General features: G+C 38.6%; 1 protein-coding gene across 1 annotated transcript in view; it reads right to left on the reverse strand.

The window, feature by feature from the left end:
• Nucleotides 1-27,545, reverse strand: part of astn1 (astrotactin 1) — a gene marked incomplete at both ends in the record, with an annotated part of 275,148 nt that overhangs the window by 171,224 nt on the left and 76,379 nt on the right. Inside the window, 3 exons of the mRNA XM_079434773.1 lie at nt 14,741-14,908; nt 18,200-18,346; nt 20,593-20,742. Of these exons, the coding sequence (XP_079290899.1) occupies nt 14,741-14,908; nt 18,200-18,346; nt 20,593-20,742 (465 nt within the window). The remainder of the gene's footprint in view (nt 1-14,740; nt 14,909-18,199; nt 18,347-20,592; nt 20,743-27,545) is intronic.

The raw sequence follows: 27,545 nt of genomic DNA on the forward strand, positions 1-27,545 counted from the left end.
CAAGCATAAGGTCTAGCATTGCTATTATTTGCATAGTTAAATGTTTTAGCTTTGCCAAAGTAATTTGTAAAACTGAAATTAAACTTGTATCATAGGTAATAATAGCATTTTTATCAATTCAAATGAGATGCAGGGCGTCTTTATGACTCTAGGTGGTAAATGACAATTTTGCCACAAAACATGTACCTAGTGGCTCTATGATTGAATGATCATTGAGGATATCCAGCAGGCACTCTGCCAGTGCTGTATGCATAATAAATAAATAAATTGTTAATTTATCTCTTCACAGAATACATGCAGAAGCAGATTTTTTCCCCTATACTGTAAGGCGTAGAAGGCCTTGAAACAAATCTCTATCATTTATAGAAATTTATTGAGCATTGTGGATTTTTGAGCATTGTGTTTTTTTTTTTTTTTTTTTTTTTTTTTACATTTTCTTGGGTATTGCTGCAAATGTTGCTGATTAAGAACCTAACAGGAAGTAAACCAAAAAATCTAACTTTTAAGCTGATTAAATCAAAAATTGTATGTGGAAATGCTCCAATGTTCATTTATTCAGTCCTGTGGTGTGACATCTCTACATGACAGAAAGGGATTTGCAGCATTAATAAGCATAAAATAAGTCAAAGCTTTACTTATTTGTAAGTGCGCAGCATATGGGAGTCTAACTATACAAACAACATATCACATTAATAAGCATTAGAATTAGTCAAATCTTAAAACATTAATTATGACTAAAGGCTGTATAGACGGATTAAATGAAAGGTTTAAGGCAAACTTGTTGTATTAAACATAATGCTAACATATTTTCACGTGCTGACTTTATGATGCAATCCTTTATAATTGAATCAAATTGAAGTTGTTCAAATAAATAAATATTTCCAGCCCAAAGTCGATAATTAAAAATAAGTTTGATCCACTTAATCGAGTTGTTCTCCGTGATTGCGTGCAACGATTGAATATCAGCTCTGTTTTTAGCAATCATTATACTGTGAACAAGAGCGGGAGGTTAATCACAATAAATGTAATTCAAAATTAACAAAATAATATTCAAAATAAAATTAAATCAGTCCGAGCATTCCTCAGGCAGTAACTTGAGCAGCATGCTCTTCATTAATCTGACTGGCAACACTTGCAGCCCTGAAAGTCGCGTTGCTCATATAGGCTAATGTTACACATTAAAATGAAGGATGACATGATACATGGTATGGAATCGGTATACACAGTTTTAACATTGATGTTTATTGCGTCACTGTTCAACTAAACTAAATTTGTTTAATTTTCTTCTCAAAACTTGCGTCTCTCCGTTGACAATAAAGCAGGCGGAAATTCTTTTACGTTACTAATCTGAGCCGGATGTGATAACACGCGGACTGTGATAAAGGCCTGTACTCCTCCTGTAGATGAAGCTTTCAATCGATTAATTGGAGACGTTCTTGTCTTGCCCTGCACAGGAGTCGACACAATGGCGACTGATGACAGCTCACTCAGGGCGGGTCTAAGGTAAGACAGGGAGAGGTGCAGAACTATGTCATTCTGAGAGGAATCTCAGAACAGCCTAATTTGAGAAAGGGGATTTTAAAATAGGGATTTAAAAAAAATATATATATTTTTTTCCACAGGGAAAATATATATTTCAATACTTTCTCGCGCAGTTATATCATTGGGTAATTATACTGTAAATAAAATACGGGCATCAGGGAGCCGCTATTAATATGCGGGACATTGAAACTGCTTTCAAATGCACGGTCGCTTTTTAGTTTCACTTTCACTTTCAAGATTTGCGATAACACATACTCCGTTTTTACTATGGAGCCAGTACTTACCATACATTTGACAAGATCAGATGCTTGTCAGTGGTGCTCAGGATCTGTAAATCATTTGCCATCATCCTCAGTCATCTCTCCTTACTCTGTTTATGTGGTAAGTGAAATCTTATGTACTGTAATGTAACAGGCTACCGCTAGCAGCTAACCATGTCCCTTTTTTCTAGTGGCTCGCATTATTTTATTAGAACGTGTTATGTGATTTCCGTGCCTTTTTGAATACAGACACCAACCCATCCCTGCACTTCATATCCCCTGCACAGCCTTGAACCAGGGCCGTCGTTAGGAATTCTGGGCCCTGTGCACCAAATTTGTTATGGGCCCCCTCAAAATCAAGTTCATTTTTGGGTGAATCTCCCTTTAAGAACTCTATTATCTGTAAATAATAAACACCTCCTTTATATAAGACACTGATATTTATCTTTAATCAGGCCCTTATTGAATTAACATTTTACTTCAATATAATTAATTAGAGCTAAACATCTAAAAAGATAGAAATTCTTGTTCGAGTTTAGCTGACTAGTATTAGTAGGATGGTGGTCACAAGAAGTAAAACCATGGTCCGCATTACCATGGTTATATGGTTTTTAAAATAAATAATAAGTAATAATAAACTTTACAATTTGTAGTAAAAAACTAAACATGAAGAAACTACAAAACACCTTCTATTAAAATTAAAATAATCCCCAATATGTAATAACAGTAACATTTATAATAAATTGTTTTATTTGTATTACTGTAAATTGTAAACATTGTTAATAACTTCAAGTTAAATTACTATGGTGCTGAATTGACAAGCCTAATGCCGTTTTCCAACATGCCTCATTGTCGTTGCTGTTTTCAGCCAGCATCACTACAGAACCTTTAATGTTCTCATATCACATGACTGTATAAGAATTATGTGTCACATCTGAATGGATCAAGAGACTTGCGCTGTTTATCTCTTATAAATCGTGGACGAAGCGCGGCGCACGTTCACCAGAGCTTTGCGGGAGACTCTGCTTTGACGCGCAGCAGGCGGATGCATCGGAGAGCGCTACTTTGCGGTTTTGCATGCGCTGTCATTTAAAAACAGCTCCTAATATCGGGGAGGTCTCCCTCGTTTCGGCGATCAGCCCACTTCTCGAATAGAATGTCCCGGTGGTCCCGATGGCCAGTAGGCGATCGCGGGCCCCTCAGACCTCTGGGCCCTATGCACTCTATCACCCTTTTCCCCCCACTAGAGACGGCCCTGCCTGAAACATAACATTTATTTCCATGATCTGCCATTTCCGATGTTGTCCTCGCTTGTTTCTTCACAATACCTGCAGAACTTCTGATGATTCAGCTGTGTAGGTTCAGCTGGCCTACAACATGGGCGGGTATATGCAAATGTTGGGGGCGTACATATTAGTGATCCCGACTGTAACGTCACAGTCGTTGTTATGTTCGCCTATATTTCCGTAATCTTTTACATTCACAAGATTTACATAAGGAGGAGGAAACAATGGTGTTTGAGGGCCACGGTATGTCATTTCCATGCACAGAACTGTTATTATTCAACTATGCCAAGCTAAATACAGTTTTCCATGGGATTCGAGATAGATTCAGGAAAAGGGCTCACAGTCCTCCTCTTCCGAGCATTCTGCTCGCAAATGTCCAATCCTTGGAGAATAAGATGGATGATCTTAGAGCCAGGATTAGTTTCCAATGGGACATAAGGGACTGTAACATCCTTTGTTTGTCAGAAACGTGGCTTTCGTCCTCGGTCCCGGACACTACTGTAATGCCAAGTGATAACTTCTCTGTTTTTCGGACGGACAGAACAGCAGAGGCCGGTAAATCCAGGGGTGGAGGAGTGTGTTTCATGATTAACAAGAAATGGTGTGATCCCAGGAATATCTCCATTCTGTCGTGTTCCTGCTCGCCTCATCTGGAACATCTTTCCATTATTTGCCACCCATTTTATCTGCCCCGGGAGTTTTCATCAATCATTGTTACTGCTGAATGTGAGCAAAACTAAAGAGCTGATCATGGACTTTAGGAAGAGACAGCAGCAGCCCTACACTCCTCTTATGATCAGTGGGACCCCTGTGGAGAGGGTGAGTAGCTTCAAGTACCTCGGTGTAAACATCTCTGAGAACCTGACTTGGACTACACACATCCAAACACAGGTTAAGAAAGCCAGGCAAAGACTGTACCATCTGCGACAGCTGAGGAAATTCAGGGTCTCACCAGCAATCCTGAAAACTTTCTATTCAGGGACCATAGAAAGTGTATTGACTCATTGCATCTCAGTGTGGTATGGAAACAGCTCCAATCAGGACTGCAAAGCACTACAGAGAGTTTTGCGCTTAGCTGAGTGCATCTCAGGGTCTGCTCTCCCCTCTCGGAAGGACATCTACCTCAAACGCTGCAAAAATAGAGCTGTCAAAATCATCAAGGACTCAAATCACCCTGGTAACCCTCTATTCAATTTGCTTCCATCTGGTAAGCGCTTCCGTAGCCTGATGGCAAAAACTGAGAGACTTAGGAGGATGGCCTTCTTCCCCCAGGCCATCAGGCTCCTAAACTCTAACTCTGTGTCATAACATCACTTGACTCCATGTAAATATCACTATATCAATAAGCTATTCATAATTTTCTCTACCTCATTTTGCTGCTTTTTAAATACCCCTGTAAAACTTTTTTGCACATTCCTGTTATATTACTATTTATGTCAACAACATACTGACCTGCACATTTATATTTATATATTTTTTTATCTTTTTTTTTTTTTTTTTTTTTCTACTTTTCCTTTTCTTAATATTTGTATTCTATACAATTGCACTGTCCTTGGAGCGGACCTGACTTACATTTCACTGCTGGTTATACTGTGTATAATTGTGTATATGACGAATAAAAATCTTGAATCTTGAAACCCCAACACACACACACACACACACAGTGTCTGCAATTATTCATATACATAATACTGTCATATGTTTCATAGTTGGCATGCACTGGCATTTTTAAACCAACCCAAAAAAAAATTAAAATAACAAACTTCCACACATATAAAGGCAGCTATGTATTTTGATTGAGATGTGATAAAATATCTGGAAAATATTTATTTTATTTAACTTGACACCACATCCTATTTTTCTACACAGTTCATGTCAGGATTGTGGACTGTTTTGTGTGTGTTTTGCTCCCCGTGTGACCCAGTTTCCCCATGTTAATTGTGTTAATTTGATCCCAGGTGTGTCTCCTTAGTTCCCTGATTATCCTATGTTTAAAAGCCCCAGTCCTTCTATGAATGTTTGTCGGTCGTTGCATTGTCTTCCCTGCCTGTGATGTCCTGTGCCTCCCATGCTCCTTGTTGGATTAAAGATTCTCGTGTTTGTGAATTCCTCGTCTCCTGATCTCCGTGTTTCCGTGCTCCCGGGCATAGTGTGACAGAACGACCGACCAAAACAGTTACCTCCGTTTGTACCCTCCGTTTTGTTTTCTGTTTTTTCCCAGTGTTTTTTTTCCGTAGTGCCCTGATGGATCCCTTTTTCCGGCCCGAATTCCTCCTTCTCCTGCTGGAGCAGGGGGACCGATCTCTCGAGGACCATACAAGACTGTTCTTGTTGTTAGCGAACACCACCAGCTACCCGGACGACGCGCTCTGCTCATTCTTTCTTTGGAAGCCTGAACATCGCGTGCAGAGTGCTGTCGTCCGAAGATGGTCCTCGAGAGGATTTCGCCGCCTTTATGGAGTGGATTCTGGCGAGAAACGGATCGCCCCTCACAGTCTCTTCAGAGGATGATCTCGCCAGATCCACTCCAGCGTCGCCGGGGCTGGAGTATCCCTCAACTCCGCCTCCAGCCTCCGAGGCCTGGACTCCGCCTCGGCCCGTAGACCCAGCGGCTCCACCTCGGCTCCTAGCTCCCTCGCCTCCACCGTCACCCCTCGATCCACCAGCTCCACCGGGCTCCCTCGTCCCTCCGGCTCCGCCTTGGTCGGGCGTCGACCCGCCATCGCCTCTGGACTCCTCTCCTCTGGCTGCGCCTCGTCGCTCCGTCCCACCGGCTCCGTTGGGCTCCTTCCTCCCTCCAGCTCCACCTTGGTCCTCAGTCGTTCCGGCTTCGCCGCGGATCTCCGGGTCTCCGCCTCCACCTCGGTCGCCAGAGCCCTCGGCTCCACCCTGTCCCCCCGGATCCTCGGCATCCCCCTGGCTCGTTGGCTCTCCGTCTCCGCCTCGGGCTCCTCCACCACCTGCTCCGCCGCTGTTGGTCGGCCCCCTGGAGTCGGCGGCCATCCCTCCTCCATGGCTCCTCCCTCCGTCGGCTCCACCGTGGGCCATCTTCACGGCTATGGCCTGGGTCCAGCTGAGCGCCTCCTGCTCCGGGTCCCTCCTGTCTCTTCCCTGGCTCCTCCCTCCTTCGTTGCCTCCTTGGTCTCTGTCTGCCGGCCCCCTCCTGGATGTCCGTCCTCCTCCTGAGCCGCCTCCCTAGTTCCCACCCGCCCCTCCCCTTTGGATGTTTCAACGGTGCGAGGACGCACCTTCCGGGAGGGGGGCGATATGTCAGGATTGTGGACTGTTTTGTGTGTGTTTTGCTCCCCGTGTGACCCAGTTTCCCCATGTTAATTGTGTTAATTTGATCCCAGGTGTGTCTCCTTAGTTCCCTGATTATCCTATGTTTAAAAGCCCCAGTCCTTCTATGAATGTTTGTCGGTCGTTGCATTGTCTTCCCTGCCTGTGATGTCCTGTGCCTCCCATGCTCCTTGTTGGATTAAAGATTCTCGTGTTTGTGAATTCCTCGTCTCCTGATCTCCGTGTTTCCGTGTTCCCGGGCATAGTGTGACAGTTTATTTGTTTTTTTGTTTATTTGTTTTATATTCAATTTATTTGTCTAGAAATACAAATACATTTGTACAAATTCAGCAAATGTTGTAAAATAAACAATAAAAAATATTCATTCATTCCATGTTCAACTATTCTTCAGCATTTCAGCATGTAAAAACCAAAACAATTTTTTTCCAAGAACTTTGTCCAATCTAACGAATACTAACTGGCCTAACTGAAGAAAATGCGAACAAGGTACAACATGTTGGATTTCAGTGCCCTATACAAAACACTGTTGACTTATATTGCTACTATTGGATTTAGACAGAGAGAGTGACTGTGTAGAATTACTTATTAATGAAGTTTTTAAGTCCCAAGTAATTCCTCTCTTTCCGCAACCACAGAGAGAGTCTGTAGTGGATCCATTATTCAGTCAAATTAATAAAACGAAAGTGCAAGGATCAGGTAGCCTGAGACAAAACATCATGTGTTCTTGTTTAATAAATGTCCCCTGAAGCCTGATGGGAATGAGGAAGGTGAACGGGGCCTCCGAGAGGCCTGCTATCAGTCCGATTCTCATCTCGGCTTTTACACATCCTCCGCGCCTCTGATTCACAATCTTTTTTAAAGTGCTCAAAGCTCCGGTTATTGTGCCTCCCCATCCACGCTTTCATCAGTATCTCTCTCTCCCGTTTGATTGAGACGGTCTTTGAGACAATTTTCCACGAATACCCCCTGCCACGTAGTCTGCCCCCCCCCCACACACACACACACACACCGAGGATTTCATTAAGAATGCATCTTAGAAAAAGCACAATGCAATTATTGAGCCGTTGCAGTACCAAGGCCTCATCCTTTAGATTTAATTTGTGAGGAAAGCAAGACAAGTTCCCAACAGTCCAACTTTGACTCATTTAGGGTTGGAAGATTCACTTTTCAAAGCCCAGTGGAGCTCCTCTTTTGAATTATGGATGCAAACAGGAGGAACTTGTCAACAAATGATAATAACATTGGACTGATTCCTATGGCAGATGATCGGAGAAACAGCTATAAAGCAAATGTATTACCATTCATTTCGATATACCTGGGTGTCTGTTGACTATGTTTTGCCTGACTGGAACAACTGTAAAACTCAATAGATCAATCTCAGTTTACAAAGTTGCAATCTTTAGTGGTAAAATGCAGATTTTAATTTTTTAAACAATAAAACAGAATAAAAAACAATTGGAAAACAGTGTTAATTAAGCCAACGACCTCCAAATATGATAACAAGACCTTCCTATAATACAAAGGCAGCTGTTTTGTTTTCAGAATTTGTCATTATACTAAAACCAAAAGATGTGATTAAAATGTAATTTTAAATTTAATTCAAATTTATTTATATGGCAATTTTTACAATAATATTGTTCTATACAGCAAATATTGCCTTACAAAACCCCAGTGAGCAAGCCAAAGTTGATACAAAGAAATTAAAAGTATATGCATTTTTTTTCCAATGGAAAAAATAGCCCAATTCATCTCATTAAATTCAACACTATAGTATACAGCCATGGTCAAAAATATTGGCACCCTAAAAAGAAGGCTGTGAAATTTAATCTGCATTGTTAAACATTTTGATCTATTTTTGATCTACTAACCTTTCACTAAACTAAACTAATAAACTAATTAACTAAACAAATTCACTAAACTATCCTTTTAAAGGTTCCACTAAACTAATTCACTAAACTAACCTTTCATTTGATAAGAATAATTTAAAATGGCTGGAAATATCATTATGAAAATATTTTTTTTTTTCTCTAATACACATGGCCACAATTAACGGCACCCTTTTATTAAATATTTTTTGAAACCACCATTTGCCAATTTAACAGCTCTAAATGTTCTCCTATAATGCCTGATGAGGTTAGAGAACACCTGACAAGAGATCAGAGACCATTCCTTCATCCAGAATCACTCCAGACCCCTCAGATTCCCAGTTCCATGTTGGTGCTTCTACTCTTCAGTTCACCCCACTCATTGGCCATAGCAGAAGCTTGGTTTTGTGCTCAGTGACCAATTTGTGTGTTGTTTTTGAGGTTTGAGTTTGGATTATAGTATGATTGGAAGATGTCCATGATGCCATGTGTCTAAACAAGATGTCCAGGACCTCCAGCAGAAATATAGGCCCACAGCATAAAAAAAACTGCAGTATATTTCACACATGGGGTACTTTTTATCCCTGTGTTCACCAAACCCATCTTGAGTGTTTGCTGCTAAAAAGCCAATTTTTTAGTTTCATCTGACCATAGAAGCCAGTCCCATTTGAAGGTCCAGTCGTGTCTGATAACTGAATATGCTGGAGTTTGTTTTTGGATGAGCTAGGAGAATTTTTCTTGAAACCCTCCCAAACAACATGTGGTGATGTAGGTGCTGTTTGACTATTTTTTTAAGGTTTTCTGACCCCGAGACTCAACTATTTTCTGCAATTCTCAAGCTGAGGTCCTTGGAGAGTCTTTAGCCACTCAAACTCTCCTTCTCATCATGCATTAGGACGATATAGACACACATCCTCTTCCAGACAGTTTCGTAACATTTTATGTTGATTAAAATTCTTAATTATTGCCCTGATGGTGGAAATGGGAATTTTTACTGCTCTAGCTCTTTTCTTAAAGCCACTTCACTAATTTGTGAAGCTCAATTATCTTTTGCTGCACATCAGAAATATATTATTTGGTTTTTCTCATTGTGATGGATGATTAAGGGAATTTGGGCTTTGTTTTCCCTACTATTTATATTTCTGTGAAACAGGAAGCCATGGCTGGACAATTTCATGTTCATAATCACCCTGTGTGCTCAAAATTCTGAATATGAATGGGAATATACTTCAGAGATATTTTACTCATAAGAATTTCTAGGGGTGCCAATAATTGTGTTAAAACATTTCATAATATTTCCCCCATTTTAAATTCTAATTACCAATGAAAGGTTAGATTTTTGTGAATTGTTTTAATAAAAGATCAAAAGGATTAACAATGCAGATTAATTTTCACAGCCTTCTTTGATCATATTTACCAAGGGTGCCGATATTTTTGGCCATGACTGTATGCAATTTGTTTAATGTGTTAAAATCAATAAACTCTCTTAACATATTTAACAAACTTTTAAACTATTTATTGTTTCTCTCAAACTCTCTGCAGACCTTGTGGCTCTCAGTTTTTGTATTCCTGTTACGTGTTGTCCCCAAGGAGTATAGGTATTCATCCATATCGCCCTCCTCCTCAAATCGGGGAAGGGGGGCGGGCACCCTAGAGGTTGGAGCAGAGCCAGGACAGGGAGGAGACAAGGGAAGCCTCCAGGGTGGGTTAGGGGACTCCAGGAGCCATGGCGGATCCGGGGACGCGGGAGCCATGGCGGGACAGGAGATTCAGGGAGCCATGGCGGATCCGGTGACTCGGGAGGCCATGGCGGGACAGGAGAAATGGATCCGGGGACTCGGGGGGCCATGGCGGGCCAGAAGACTCAGGGAGCCATGGCCATATTTTTTCGGGAGGCCATGGCGGATCAGGGAGCTCCGTGACCTTGGCCCGGCCACACAGGCAGTGACTATATGGCCCCCCCCCAAAAAAAAATTTCTTGTGGAAGTTCCACTCTGGGAGCCATTCAGGAGGAACGGGCTCTGTGGGGCACTCTGGAGGAGCGGGCACTGGAGGTCGCTCGGAAAGCACGGATTCCTGGGGGCGTTCTGTCAGCACTTGCACAGGGGGGACTGGCCCTGGAGAAGTGGGCACTGGAGAGACTGGCCCTGGAGAAGCGGGTACTGGAGGGACTGGGCCTGGAGAAGCGGGCACTGGGGAATGCTGACGAGGAGCGGGCACTGGTTTGGAGGGAGCTTCTGTCGGCGGGCTTGCCATATTTTCTGATGGCGGGCTTGTCATATTCTCTGCTGGCAGGCTTGGGTTGGCCATGGGTGGCTGACTTGCGTTGGCCACGGACGGTGAACTTGTGGTGGCCGCGGTCTAAGGAGAGCCGCGGACGGCGGCGTTAATTTCGCCGTGGGAGGCGGCGCAATCTTTGCCGTGGGCGGCGGCACAATCTTCGCCACGGGTGGCGGCACAATCATCGCCGCAGGCGAAACGGGCTTTGTCGCGGGCGGGATTCCGGCTCTGGATTGGAGACTCTCCAAACACCGGATGACCGTCTCTTGCCAGTTGAGATTGGAGGGGCCTGGGAGCTCCAGTGGCTGATGGAACGAAATCCCGAGCCGAAACAGCATCTTGAGCACGTCTCCCTCAAGGGAGCTTGTGAGTGCGAGCGGTACAAAAGCCTGTGCATATTCAAGAGGCTCTTGGTTGGCGTGAGCCATATTGATGAACAGGGCTCGTTCATCCATCTTCTCTGTCAGACATATATTCTGTTATGTGTTGTCCCCAAGGAGTACAGGTAGACGAGTGGTTCTGTGTAATCAGGCTTTTTAATGGTATAAAGGTGTTCAAAAACAATGTATACAACATCAACATAACTTTAAGACACAACGAAGAAGATTACTGAACTCCAGGCTTATAAAGAACACAAACTAATGAGGAAACAACATGATTAATACAAGACAGGTGAACTGGATGATAATTAACTAAACAAGGACAGGAAATACCAAATAAGGACAAAACGGAGCTAAATGGAAACCGACACGTGACAATTCCTATAATAAATATTTTAATATGAAATATATTAATACTAAATTTAATTACTTTTTTACTTTACTTACTTTTGTCATTTAGCAGACTCTTTTGTCCAAAGCGACTTACAAATAAGAAAAAGTAACTAAAACTAAAAAGTTACAACTCTATATACTATCTACCCACATATTTAAGAAAATAAAGAAATTAAATAAAATTGACACATGCATATAACGAAAACATTTCAATAATAAACATATCAATGAAAAAATTAAATAAAAAGCTACTACTATCCCTTGCCGGTGTCTCTGCCCGGTGGAGTCGCACGGTAGAGTCGATGGTCTTTACACTCTTTACTTTTTTACTTTTGTCATTTAGCAGACGCTTTTGTCCAAAGCGACTTACAAATAAGAAAAAGTAACTAAAACTAAAAAGTTACAACTCTATATACTATCTACCCACATATTTAAGAAAATAAAGAAATTAAATAAAATTGACACATGCATATAACAAAAACATTTCAATAATAAACATATCAATGAAAAAATTAAATAAAAAGCGATACTACTATCCCTTGCCGGTGTCCCTGCCCGGTGGAGTCGCACGGTAGAGTCGATGGTCTTTACACTCTTTGGTCTTCACACTAGGAGGGCTTCACACGACGACTGCCGCGACCGCTGCCGCGGTATAATAACCTTTATTATACCAATCCAACAAATGATCATTTCAATTCAGCTGGACCCACTTTCCTGTTTATCAACTACAAATGGCCAAGCAAGTGCACACACTGACAAGATACACGATACAGTACGAGACCAAACGCGATTTCAGCAACTCTCATCCCAGTAAACAAAATAAGCGTTTCCTAGCAACGGCAAATGCGCTAAACACTGAGACAAGTAAATACACTTACGAGCTGATTTTAAACTTCCGCTGATAGACTGCTTCTCTTAAAGACCACTTCCATTACACTGCCTTCTGCTGGCGCTTGAACCCACTTTCCTGTTTATCAACTACAAATGGCCAAGCAAGTGCACACACTGACAAGATACACGATACAGTACGAGACCAAACGCGATTTCAGCAACTCTCATCCCAGTAAACAAAATAAGCGTTTCCTAGCAACGGCAAATGCGCTAAACACTGAGACAAGTAAATACACTTACGAGCTGATTTTAAACTTCCGCTGATAGACTGCTTCTCTTAAAGACCACTTCCATTACACTGCCTTCTGCTGGCGCTTGAACCCACTTTCCTGTTTATCAACTACAAATGGCCAAGCAAGTGCACACACTGACAAGATACACGATACAGTACGAGACCAAACGCGATTTCAGCAGCTCTCATCCCAGTAAACAAAATAAGCGTTTCCTAGCAACGGCAAATGCGCTAAACACTGAGACAAATAAATACACTTACGAGCTGATTTTAAACTTCCGCTGATAGACTGCTTCTTTTAAAGACCACTTCCATTACACTGCCTTCTGCTGGCGCTTGAACCCACTTTCCTGTTTATCAACTACAAATGGCCAAGCAAGTGCACACACTGACAAGATACACGATACAGTACGAGACCAAACGCGATTTCAGCAACTCTCATCCCAGTAAACAAAATAAGCGTTTCCTAGCAACGGCAAATGCAATAATTAATATTTAATTTTCCTGCTTTTAATCACCGTTTACAAAATTGTAGGATTTGCAAACGAAATCACACTAACAGACAAATTACAATATGAAAAACAAGTCAAACTTACGCGCAATATGTTCTAACTGATTATGTGCAATTCTGCCACTGGTCTGTGTTGACTAGTCATGAATCACATGACTTTTGTTTCTTTAAATGGTGATGGGGGAAAATGGTTCACAAACCATATTAGGGTAAATGCTTGACATTAGCTTTGTATAATGAAATGTAACAGCTAAATATATTTGAAATTACATGAAAGTGAAGACAAAGTGAAGCCGGACCATTTTGCGTTCAGAAAGCACATTATAAACAAACTGCTTAGATCTAAAATGGTTTAAGTTCATTTGGAGTGCTAACATACAAAACATTCCAGAATCGAATCAAGTATTATCTAGAATATTAATGGTTCCCTGACTCAGAATATCCTAAATTTTGAACATTCCATTTGATCCGTGCTTTGCCTAATTTACATCCCAGGCAAAGGAGAAAAAAAAGAAAAAAGAAAGAAATAATAATTCAAATCCAGGTCACTCAAGCTGTATAAGCCCAAGTCTTACATTACAAAGATTCATTGCAAAGCATTACTGTCCTCACAGCTCTCGCTCAATTAGGCTTTCATTACTTAATACTGTTCACTCAAGAGAGACACCTTCAGAGAAATCTGCAAATGAAACGACAGATGAATCACAGCTAAGCCTCTCTCTCCTGTCCTTCCTGCTCTTTAAAGGAAGCTGTGTTACAACTGCAATTCGATGAACACATTGATTTTACACAGTGGAGGGGATGGGCACTCATTCACTTGGGTGAAGGGGTGGAACAAAATATTATTTTATGATTAATTAGGCAAAGATGCAGACTAATGAAAGAAAAATCCCAATGTGCAGTTTGAAGGGATAGTTCAACCAAAAATGAAACTCTGATGTCATTTTAAACCAGTATGACTTTCTTTCTTCTGTGGAACACAAAAGAAGAATGTGAAGAATATTTAAACTGTTTTTGTCCATACAATGAAAGTCAATGTGGTCCTAAACATTGTATAGACAAACGTTCGAAATATCTTGTGTGTTCTGGTATGAAACTCTAGATGGCGTAGTTTGATAGATCTAACTCAGTATAACATAATGACATCCTCATCACATGTCACAGCTGATTTGATCTCTCCGGTATTGGTAACCAATGAGCGCGCTGCTCAACATTTAAATACTTTGCGTATGTTTGTGGTAGCAGTTTGCAGCGCACTCCAGAAACCCTCCACCTTCCCCAGCTCCACCTGTATAGATCTGCTACAGGGTGTAGCATCATGTATGCTATGGGGGTTATTCATGTTATATGTGCAGCAGCAGTATTTCTTACATGCTCACAGAAGCATGTTGTGGATGTATTGGCAGTAGCAAGTCTCTGTACTTGGCCTGCCGCAACAGCAGCAGCGAAGCAAAACTGTTCTGCCAAGACCAAATACATTAACATTGTCATGTACATTACCATGCCAATCACTCCAAGAGTTGTCATGACAGAACTGTTTTTGTTCAGTCTAAAACAACATTCGACTCCACTAACTTTCATTGAATGGACAGAAAAAATAAAAACTCTAAGACATTTTACAAAATATCTGCTCTTGTGTTCCACTGAGGAAAAAAGATTTAAAGACATGAAGGTGACTAAATGATGATGGAATTTTCATTTGTAGATGAACTATCCTTTTAAGTATGTCCCTAAGAGTGCGTGTTGCTTCTGGTGTCAGAATTGTGTGAAGTACAGAATCATGTCAGGGTGGTGATGTACCTGTATCTGGGTCACACTGGTGCTCACAGGGGTCCAAGAGACGGCGGCCACACAGATCATTGACCCAGGGGCCACTGGCATTCTGCTGGTAGTACAGCAGCACCTGGGCAGGGTTCAGCCAATCAGATGCGTCCAGCTGGCTGCCCTGAAGCAGGACGAATCTGGAGCCTGAAAGAGAAGAATCAGAGAGGACATCTGTTAAAAGTAAATTAGTGAAATCTATTAGTTAGTGTTCAGAATATGAACCATAAACTGGACACTACAAATGGAAGATACAACTGGTATGTAACTGTGGTACAAAAATGATGGGCAATTTTCTATTTTGTCATTGAGCACAATAGAACTGTAATGGTGGGGATTTTGGATGCATCACACGATTTGAAATTATTTAACAAGGATTTGTTTAGATTCATTCTCTGATTTGCTAAGTGACTGTTTCAGCAGGTTTTGATCTTCCTATGTCTTATAAGTGAGTCACTGGCCGGGTTTCCATCCAAAGTTGCGAATTTAACTTATGCGCAAAATTGGAATGTCGCATAAAACATTTGCGAATAAGCACCATTTCCAAATGAGTCAAGGAGTACAAAATCATCACTTCCTGGTAAACTTGCACTAAATATCACTAAGAAAAGTGGGAGAAGCTACTGAATATAATAATTTTCATATATAATTAATTATTTGTGCCTCTGAGCAAGCAGGCAAAACACAATAAATGTGGTCAATGCTTTCGGAGGCGGCTGTTTGGGAACACAGTCATGTAAGAAAGTTCTGGGGGCAATTATACTGAAATACTTTGACGACAGACTTTGCTCGGGCATTTCGGAATGACCATAACAACATTTCAGATGCTGTGCAACTGGTTAGTTCGGTTATGCTGTTCTAAAGTGCAAATCACATTACTTTTTTGATGCGCATGGAGGAATTTATTCGGCAAATGCATTTCCCATTATCTCCCTTTTTTGCACAAGACAAAAACCACCTCAAGCGAGGGTAAAAACTTTTTTGCGGATTTTTTTCTTTTTATTTTTCCAAATTTGGCGTTTCCATCACTCATTTCTCATGTGATACTTCAAAATGTGCAATAAAACAGGGTGATGGAAACATAGCTACTGATTCATTCATTCAACTGATTCATTAACGAAAACACTAAAATTGTACGCTATACAATTTGAGTCAAATCAAATGTACTAAGAGACTTAAGAAAGAGTGTTTAAGCAGCATGATCATTTTCCCCCATAACTGCTAGGCATAAAACTGTTTTAAACTTTTTAAAGCAAAGCAGAATACTTATAGCTGAAATTCTATATGCTTTATACACATTTTTCTATGTGTTATGGTTTATGCGGCGCTGTGGATAAGATACAACAGTACAGATAAAATATTAAGATAATTCTGAACTGAAAGTGTGATGTATTCTGAATTATCCCTCTGAATATTTCAAAACCATGAACGCCACATAGAACAGAATTTATTCTGCAAAAATCAAGTTGAATCAGATCTGCTTTGACATCAAGTTTTACCCTGTAATATTGTTAGACAGTTATAGACACATCTTAAATCTGATTTTTCCAATTCAAAAGGCGAACTGTGAATCCTTCAAGTCTCCTCTTTTCAGATTTCTTCCACTTAGACATCTATGTGAATGTTAATCTACCCTAAAGCACCAGACCCAATAGAAAAGAGCTCTGCATGAAAGACAAAATGACAGATGAGCAAAGCCAGTCACAATCCATCATATCGCCCAAACTCTAGAGGTGAAGGCTGAAATGCCAATGAGCTGAAAGAAAGAGAGTGAGGAAGACCAAGAGAAGAGAGGGTAAGAGAGAGGCCTGTAGTCTTGGACTGCAGGTGCAACATTGAAATTCAATAACAAGCTCATCCAACACAAACGCAACTTAGGTCCAAAGCACAAACAGAGAACCCTTGGGGAAAGCGGCTAGTTGTTGTTTACAGTTGTGTACAAGTGTGTGTCTGGAAGTGTAGTTCTAGGGACTATCTAAAAGTAGCACTACTAACTTAACACAATTTTTCATATGAAAACAGCTCTGCTAACACAAACAGACAAACAGGCTAAGGAAATAATCAATCAGTAGTCTTTTCTCCCATTCAAACTCCCAGTTGAATCAGTTTGTTCGGATTCAGTGATTCATATACTGATGGTTCAATAATGATTCATTTGAGTCCCTGTGCAGTCAAATTTGAAGCAAATGTTTAATTTAAACTGCAGTTTTAGTCAACATGCTTTCATGTTTTATTAAGTTGTTTCTAGTTTTATTGATTTAAAAAAAAAAAAGAATTAAAGGCTAAAGGTTAAAGGCTGCTTTTAACAGCTCAGCACAGTTTGGACTACATTCTGTTTTGATAAATAAAATGATTTACTTTTATTCAATAGATGTATAATTAAATATATTTTATCATCATTAAAATATATTCATTTTCAAAGAAGAGAAATGTTTCATATTTTTTTAAAGCTTCTTACACTGCTTAAAAGAGTTCCAATAATAATTGAATACCGATTAACTTGAGTCTCCACAATGGTTTAAAATATATTTGATTATTTTTAACAATTCTTATTTGATACATACTGTACATTTACAACATAAAAAAAAAACATTAAATATCACAACAACTTAGTGCAGAATAGACTTTGTGTTAAATAATGCAATCATATCAAGGATTAGCCAAATTTCCAAGTGCATAATAAAAATTGATATGTAGGAAAGTGCTGCAGTGAGTTTTTGTGTTTATTCTAGTGGCTTAGAGAGAAATAAAATCAAATGTGCTTTTTACTCCTGTGCGCTGTTGCACCCTAAAATCTAATATTTTTATATCTACAAATGTATTGCCTCCTTTAAATAGATTTAATGCATTTTTATAGTAACTTGTAGTGGTGCTAACTACTTTCAATCTGAAGTCAGCTTCACTGTAGCTTCTCTGCTTGAATAATGAAAAGATGGTGGACAAATGTGAGTCGAACGCTAAACTATCAGCCCACGTGTGAATCATTTTTAGTATTTGTAAATGTAAAAATATAAAAGTGGGGTTTTGATAATAATTTGTCGTCTCAAGTTAGCTAACATGTTAAAACTAACAGCAACACCAAATGAAACCAAATGTTTGTCTGAAAAACGTCTATGTTAAAATTAAAAATAAATGGTAATGTTTCATTTAAGACTCTTTAAAAATTAATTCACTAGATGCCCAAGTACACAGTGTACAGTGAAAATACATGGTGTATAGCCTAGTATACGAGTTGAAACACAACTACAGACTATGCATTCGTGTCTGATTGCTCTTTGAAGCTTTCAGCACACATCTGTTTGGCTTTTCACTAGAGACAGAGCGAGAGTAGGCATGACATTTGCTTTAATACAGTAGAAGTCGTAGGGGGTAGACGGGGGGCCGAGGACCCCCGCTGCTCAGGGGCCGGACGGGAAGCAGAGCGGGTGATGAGATTACCGTCTGCAATGAGGTGCTCCGGAACGTGGAGTATGACTCTGACGTTGAGGCTACAGGAGAGGTGAGACGCGCAGACCAGACCGATCACACAGCTCACCACGCTGATCAAAGTCAGGGTGGTCTTGTTGATAGGACTCCGTGGGGAACCTGGAAAGAAGAGAGAAAGCAATAAAAGAGCGATGCTACAAGACTGGAAAGTTCACATTTTTATGTGTACCTTGGGAAGGCACAAGGGAGGCAGTTAAAAAACAGCTCACATCAGGGTTGGTGGTCCATGAAAGGAGCACAGGATCAAACCAGCCAGCCAAACTCTGGGAGCTGCGGCAGCTCTGGCATGAATTGAGCAGCGGAGAGATAACGCTTTACCTTTTGAAGCTTGTTGCTTTTAAGCTAAATACTGCAAATGGCAAAATATGAAAAAGAGTTGTTTTGACCACATTTTTGTGCTACAGCCAAACTGGTTTGATGTCGTGCTGCCCTGTGCATCTGTTACATGTAAAATAAAGGCACAAGACACTGCAAATGGTGTATGAGTATTATACAACACACAATATGACATAAACACACCCATTCACAATGTATGAGGACACAATACTCATGATCTGATACCGTCATATATAGTATATGACTCATTAACACAAGTAACATTTAAAACTGTTAATTACATGTCAGGATAAACATATAGCATGCAACAATTGGAAACAGCAATGAAATACATATGAAAGGAAATCAGATGGTACGTATATGGTGACAAAAGTCAATATACAAGTGACAACAACATATTACAATGATTATGTACAGCATATGAAAAGGAGTAACTAATGAGTTACAAATGAAATCTGTGTAGACGCTTAGCATTGCAGTAATGCTGCAGAACATCAACTACAAATGGAGGAACCACCTTTTTGCAATATTAAAGCATAGATAGACATCATCTTAAGCGTGGATGTTATTATGCAGATATTGCATAAAAAAAAACAGTAGGTTGACTTTTGAAGAAATTAAATGATCAAAAGAAAACAGAAAGCATTGATTCAAACATTTGCAAGCATCTGCCAGAAATATATGCTTCTTATGAGAACTGTATTCATGTAAATCATTTATGCTATGGGAAGCTGTGCTTTCACATTTTGATATTGACAAAACTTGACTTTTTCAAGGACTAATTACAGCAAAACTATTTTAAAATAATTAATTTTAGATAAGAATATAATCTGGCTTTTTGTCCCCTGGCCTCTGTCCTTTCTGTACGTATTAGGAGATAGCGCCAATTTTCCAACTATGAATAGATAAATGCCAGCATTTAGTACTTAAATAGGGGTTAGAAAATATGTATATGTATATATTCATGCAGCATTTAAAAGTAATACAATACTTTTGTTTCAAATCATTACTTAATATATTATATCATTATAATATACACAGAGATTTATAACAGTATTTTTATAATAAAATTAATTGCCACAGCTATTACAGATTACTATACTTCACTTCACTCAAATGCGACAGTTCATATTAACACCTACTTTTTAAAAAATATAAACGTACGCAAACATGTCTATCAAAATCAACACGCAGCTCTCATCCAATCACAAGTTCCCGCAGCGATGTTGGGGAAAAAATGTGACACAAGCCATGTCTATTATTAACTTACGTCCAATTAAATGTGTTGTTGCTACAGCTGACTAGTAGTGTTTTTGACAAGTACAGGGTTTACACATTTGGTAATTAGAGGGAGAAAGTATTAAAGCAAAGTGATTGTCTGTTAGTTTCCTTTCAAGTGGCATCTCCTCAAGAGTTTAGGGAGCTTTGCATTCAGTCTGGCCTCTTCAGAAAACAATGAAGGGCTCCTCAGGGGACAATACAATAGTTTCAGACAGACTCTAGCCATTAGCATCTGACAGTACTGTCCAACCGGTTTGTCACACGCTCCCTTAGTGCTTAACATACACACATTAACGGCGTTTAATGTTGAATGGTGGTCTACAGACAGAGCTGCTAAGCTTAAGGTGCTTAAATGCTTGTAAGCTTGCATTTAGTCGTCATTCATTTCAGAAGAAGTCCATGGAGTCCACAAAGAGGCTCTGAAGAATTCTCTTAGCAAACTCAAAAATTGCTCAGGGACCCTCAGTCCAATTTGGAGGACAGTAAAAAAAAGTTAAGCATTTATATTTTCTTGTAAATTGTTTTAACACAGTATTCAACTGCAATGTCAAATCAATGGCAAATCTCACACGTAACGACATGCCTCGGTCGGTGAGGTAGTTGTAAGGCAAGCCGCTTCACAACTAATGCTTTGCTCGGTTTCCGAACAAAGTGTGACACGAACACCAAATGGCCGCAGTCAGGCGGTGCAGGTTGAAATCATGCGATGATGTGGAAGTCCTCCTTACCCCCAGAGCCCCACGCAGTGTTGACGTTACCGTTTCTCATACCTCGACTGCGACGGCGGCTGCGGTTTGGGTCGGTGTAGAAGGTCAGCTGTGGCTCACTGTCTGCCTCCGTCCCAGAGTCTCCGTCCGGGTTCAGGAAAGTTGAACCCACTGTAGAATTCACACAAAAATCATCCATCAACTAATTCATCAAATAAAAAAAAATGTAGTCGAGTTTCAAGCAATTTAGACAAAAATTATGCTGGTCACGATGAAAAACATCAACATTAGGCCTAATTATTGACTGACTGTCCAATTAAATGTTAGATTATTTCAAAGTCAGTTTAGAAAGAACATAATGATTTTACCTAAGACATACAAGAACATTTCCAAACACAATGTCATCCTGAGGTTTTGAAATTAAACAAATGTGACAGCATGACAATAGGATGATTTTTTGTCTAATTGCCAATCTCTTTGTTTACTTATCTAGCATTATTGATTAATACAGCAAGTAATTATAAAGAGCTACAAACCACAAACAACAGATTCATTAGAAATACTGAATTCTGATTCTGTTAATGAGGGAAAATCTAACAGATAATGCAGCAAAACCACAGCAAAAAACATTTGCTATTTAAGTTACAATTACCAAGGCACTACTGTTCAGAAATATCAATTTGGGGCAAGTAATTTATTTATTTTTTAAAGAATCCACCAAGATCTTTTTGGATTAAAAACTTTTGAACAGTAGTGCATGTAAAGAAATCATGTTAGATATCAATCTAAATTTGTATAAATTAATGCTGGACAACGATTAATCGTGATTAATCACATCCAAAATATATATTTTTTTGTTTCTATATGTGTGTGTGTACTGTGTGTATACATATAAGGACACACACACACAGTATATTTTGAAAATATTTACATGTACTGTAGTTATTTTTTTTCTGTTTATATTCATATAATTTACATAAATATATTTAATATGTAAACATAACATATTTTTCTTAATTATACACATGCATGTGTGTGTGTGTGTGTGTGTGTATATATATATATATATACACACAGTACACACACATATATTATGTACACAAAAACTTTTATTTTGGACGTGATTAATCACGATTAATCGTTGTCTAGCGCTAGTTTATATACAAAAACATGAATGATGCAACGGATGACATACAATGATAATTCAAAATACAACAGAGGAAAACATTTACATAATATTATAAATATAAAGAAAAGCGCTTATACTATAATAAGGTCTACAAAGCATTCAAATAAATGATATATAAAATACATTAGAGACTGTATAATTGCAAACATACATCACACACAGCACACACCAAAGCGACATACAGAGAACAAGCCAGAACCCATACAGTAATCGCCGTTTATAAGGGTAATGAACAGGAGGTAAAGAGTGTAACTGAGATAAGAGATGCATGCCTCCTTGGGGTCTTTTTTCGCCATGCACAAAAGACACAATTTACCTGTCAGAGCTAGACAAACGCTTTCATTATGCAGCGCGTGAGGAAGAGATGCATGAGCGCACTGACCCGTGGATTAGACTGACTCACGATGATGAGAAATAATGTTTTAGTTACTCCATATTCACACAACAGTGTGGCTATCCATTAAAATCATCTTCTCTGGTGCAGAGGAGAATCAAACAATTATCATTTATAGATGAGCCATCTGTACGGAATGAACGAACGATGCTTATTTTTAACAATATAATTTCATACCACCATAAAACAACACATGAAATATTCAAAACTGTGATGCAAACAAGACACAGGCGGTTCATGAGAACAGCAGGAGTTGTGATTGCCCTACAGTGAAAAACAGTCTTAAAAGAGCACAACTCTGCATTTTATTTTAGCACATCACCGCATTACAGTGATATTGAATGACAAATCAAATGATTCATAAATGAAAGTGTAAAGATGGATGAAAAGTACACAAACAATGTGAATAGCCAGTTGTCTTCAATATGTCTTTTAAAAACATCTAAGCTGTCAAAATGATTTTACAGTAAACATCTTGGAAAGAATTCACTAAGAATTACTAATTACAGTGTTTATTTGTATGTGCTGTCTGCATATTTTCTGCAACCCTATTAGAAAAGGAATGGCGAAAATAAGGTAACATAATACTTATATTATTTTATTATTATTTTTATTTTTTTTGTATGTTACCATGATCAAATTAAGAGACATGTTTTCACTAAAAGAACATACACTGGTGGTCACTTATGCTCATCAAGGCTACATTTATCGATCAAAAACTATAAAATACAGTAAAAGCAACAATATTGTTAAAAATTATTACAGTCAAAAATAGCTGCTTTCTGTTTTAACATATTTTAAAATGTCATTTATTCCTATGATGGAAAAGCTGGATTTTCAGTAGCCATTATTCCAGTCCTCAGTGTCACATGATCCTTCAGAAATATACTGCTACAATAATATTCTTATTAATGTTGAAATTAACGTATTAATGCTGTCTTAATATTGAAAACAGATTGATTACCTTTTTAAAGATTATTTGATTAATATTAGTGCTGTCAAATGATTAATTGCGATTAATCACATCCAAAATAAAAGTTTTTGTTTGCATAATATATGTGTTCTGTGTTATTTATTATGTATATACTGTATAAATACACACACATACAGTATATATTTAGAAAATATTTACATGTCTATATTTATATTCATATAATTTATATTATAAATAAATATATTTAATACATAAAAATATTTTTTTCTGAAATGTATACATGCATGTGCATGCATTTATATATACATAATAAATATACACAGTACACACATATATTATGTAAACAAAAACTTTTTTTTTTGGATTAATCGTTTGACAGCACTAATTAATATAAAGTTCAAAAGAACCGCATTTACTTGAAATCTAGAAATCTTTTGTAACAATATAAATCTCTTTACTGTCACTTTTGACCAATTTAAAGTTTCTTTCCTGAATAAAAGTTTTTTTTTTTTTTCTTAATTTGTAATCACTCTTTTTTTATTATTATTATTATTATTCCCCCCCCCAAAAAAACTTTTAAATAGTATTGTTTCCACAAAAATCTAAAGCAGCACAACTGTTTTCAATCTTCGTTATTTTAACGCCATTTGACCGCCAGTGTACATATATTTATATTTCAATGCATTTAGTGCCTGGCTAAACCGAATGCTGGATTAATAGACTGCAGGCTTTTGTGCTTAAATGCCATGCAACAATTTAGTGAATTATAAATGCCTAGAGAGCACACCAGTAAAAATGTCTTGATTATAGGCCTATAATTAAAATCTAACAAAAAGCTGATGAAACACCTGGCATTTAAGACTTCAAACGCTAACAACCATTTTGAAATGACACACGCCGACATGCAAATGTCTCTTTTTGTCTTCGTAAACAAATGAGAACAAAAGAAGCACCTTCAAAGGAATTCAGAACCATAATCAGAATTAGCTTTATTGACAGGTATGTTTGCACATACGAGGAATTTGTTTTATTGACAGTAGCTCCACAGTGCGACAGAATGACAGTGACAGGACAGGACACAGATAATAATAATAATAATAATAATAATAATAATAATAAAAATAAATAAATAAATAAATAAATAATAATAATAATAATAATGTACAAATATACAAAATGGACAATATGCAAAATAGCACAAACACAATATACAAAATAGACAATTCAGTATGTACAGGTATGTTAGGAGCAAATTTGAAATGTAATAAGTATGTGTGTAAAATAAAAAATAAAAATAAAAATGTGTTTGTTGTGTGTTTCATGTTTATTGTTAAGAGTTCAAATGTTCATGAGATGGATTGCCTGAGGGAAGAAACTGTTCCTATGTCTGGCTGTTCTGGTGCTCAGAGCTCTGTAGCGTCGACCAGACGGTAACAGTTCAAAGAGGGAGTGTGCTGTGTGTGAGGTAGAGCCCTGCACGGGCCTCAAATTTAGGCCCTAGCCCAGCCCACGTCCGACAGCTTATCAGAATTGTCGGCCCGAGTCCGACCCGAGCCTGTCTTTTTTTTCCCCTTCTCCTAAAACAGTTTATACTACTGTTTCGGCTATTAAAATAGTTCAGTTTTGTGTGTAATGGCAAAATTATTAAATTTCGTTTAGTTTTTTTATTAAGGGGATCCACCTGTCGCCCTTTTATACCCGTATGCACGGGGAGTGGCTCAGGTATGCAAAATCCACTAGCCAAATTTCATTGGCGTTTTCTCTTATCAGAGGCAGTCGGGGCTCCCAAGTAAATCCCCTAATGTCGTCACGACATAACGTCTCCGTTCCCTCCATCAGGGAACGAGGGTTACGTACGTAACCGAGACGTTCTTTTATAAAACAAATAAAACAAACATGATGCGCTTTCTGCCGTCTTGAACAGGAGCTCTTCACAAAAATGAACCGAAGCTGAGCGAATACATGCTTCACAGATATGATACATACATCTATAGAAAGCTTTAAATTATTACTTAACGAAAAAAAAAATGGAAAACAAAAACTCTTTTGTTCAGCAGTTCTTCCCTGGTGAAACTGATCGTGTTTGACAAACAAAAAACAGGAAAAACTAACAAAAACACTAAAACAACTGGAGAGCCTAGCACAATGGCTGCCATGCGCGGCTCCATCTTGAGAAAAAAAAAAAAAAAACAATAAAAAACAATTAGCCATAAACCTCACAGAGCAGGTGAGGATTGTGCACTAGCCTCCATAATTAGGCAGGGGCCAAAAGTGCAAAGCTCCGTGGAGGGGAATAAAAGATCAGCTCGTTTAAATATTCAGCACGTAGCACCAACAGCTTCTCGGCATGCAGTGCAGGTGCACATGCCTCCTACAACAAAAAAAGGTATTTTGTTCCACCATTCAGGGTGATAGAACTCAATCATTTGCAAGGTCTTGGAATCACAGTGTCACCAGAATGATCTCAAAACGTGGAAAGGTGAAGCACGAACACCTATGCCGATACCGCTGACCTACAGATAGCAGAAAAACGCCAAATGCCGAGAGCAACAGTTTTCATTTATCTAATGAAAAATGAGGCATTTAAATAGATGAGGTGAGAGAGGCAGGTGTGACTCAGAAAAAAAAGAAGAACTTGAGAGGATCTGTGCGCTCACACACATTCTCCTCAGGCAACATGAACGGGTGTCTAAACATAGCCTTTAGCAGCTTTTGTGTTTGTGGATTGCTCTGAGAGTTCACTCATGAATAGTGATACAAGGTTCATTAGAGGAAAAACAGGCAAAAGGAACATTTTTAAAGGGAACAGTCATTTTGTCATAAACCATTCTAAAAAATAAAACAAACAGGGCAATATCAGTATGAATATGAAAAGCTATGGAAATCTGGAGTTGCTATTTTGGAGTTGTCAGAAAGAGCTTTCAGAGGCCAGAAACTCAAAGACAGGCTCAAACCCTTAGAGACAAACTCATGCATGGTGCAATCAGTGGATTGGCAATACACAGTCCGCCTACATAATGATTAAAACAGATGAGATGTTAAAAGTTTATTTCCTCATAATAATCTGTATGCACACAATTCTATCGCATTGTTAAAAAAAATCAGCGGTTCCCAGGTAACAATAACTATTACTTAAAGAGCAGCTATACACAGACACAGGCAGTATTTTTGTGTTGTGTTGACAGATATGCCATTCTTGAATTTTTGAAGAAATTAATACTTTTAATCAGCAAGAATGCATTAAATTGCTAAACAGTGAGAGTAGACACATTTGTAATGGAACTCAAATAAATGTTGTTCTTTTGAATTTTCTATTCTTCAAAGAATGCTGACAAAATGCATCAGTTTCCACAAAATAGTATATACAAAATACAAATATATAAAGAAATGAGCACCAAATCAGCATGTTAGAATGATTTCTAAAGACTGGAATAATGGCTTCTGAAAATTAAGCTTTGCCATCAGGAGAATAAATTGCATTAAAAAAATGATCTAAATAGAAAATTTTATTTTATAAATTGTAATAATATTTCACAATATGTCAGTAGTTTTGCAGCCTGGGTGAGCATAAAATATACTGTTCCATGAGTACTTCATTCTGTAGGCTGTGCAAGTGTCCTTTAATGAAGGAGAAAAATCTAAGATAATGTGAGTACCATTCAACTGATCATGTGATCCCAGCATGGCGACCCACTCTAAGACTAACAGCTTTTATTAGCTAGGACTGAAGTCTTCATGGGAGTGCAAATTTGTAAAAAAAAAAAAAAAAAAAAAAATCTAGTCATTTCTGTAAAGCTTTTTATTGAGGCAAGAATTCCTGAGTGCACCTTTACATTTTTACATTCATATGCAGTGAATGCACATTTCAAGTGCATTGGGTATTAAAAAAGGCTGGTCTGAAGGTCAGAGAGAGGCCGTACGTCTGCTGGACTGAGGTAATGAAGCATTAAAGCATGAGCAGAGTCAAATATTTGCCCAGCTAGGAAATCAGAATCTTACTCAAGGAAAACACTTCAGTGGACATCAACTATTTGTGCTCAAAGTAAATCTAAGAGAAAGGATCTTGTCTTTCACAGTAGAGATATCTTTAGACATGTTTCCCTAAAAATCGCCACCACCAAACAATATCAAAAGCACATCAAAAAGGCATATGAATACCTCATCAAATCAAAGTTTTTGGTGATCTGATCAGCCAAGCTAGAGGAAGAAAAGTTCAAACCAGGAATGGGATAGCAAAGAGAGTGGAAGACAAATATTTGTGTGTGGTTTATGATTACAGAGATAGATGGTGGTTGGAATGAGATCTGTGCGGATGGAAGGGGATTTTCAGTGGGGGTGTAATGCATTAAATTAAAGTTTGTTTAAGCTTTCTATTCATCAACGATTCCTGACAAAATATTACAGCAGAACTGTTTCATCCTTAATAAGAAATAATAAGAAATTTCTTGAGCAGCAAA

The sequence above is a fragment of the Barbus barbus genome, assembly GCF_936440315.1.
Source record: "Barbus barbus genome assembly, chromosome: 15".
Classification (NCBI taxonomy): Eukaryota; Metazoa; Chordata; class Actinopteri; order Cypriniformes; family Cyprinidae; genus Barbus; species Barbus barbus.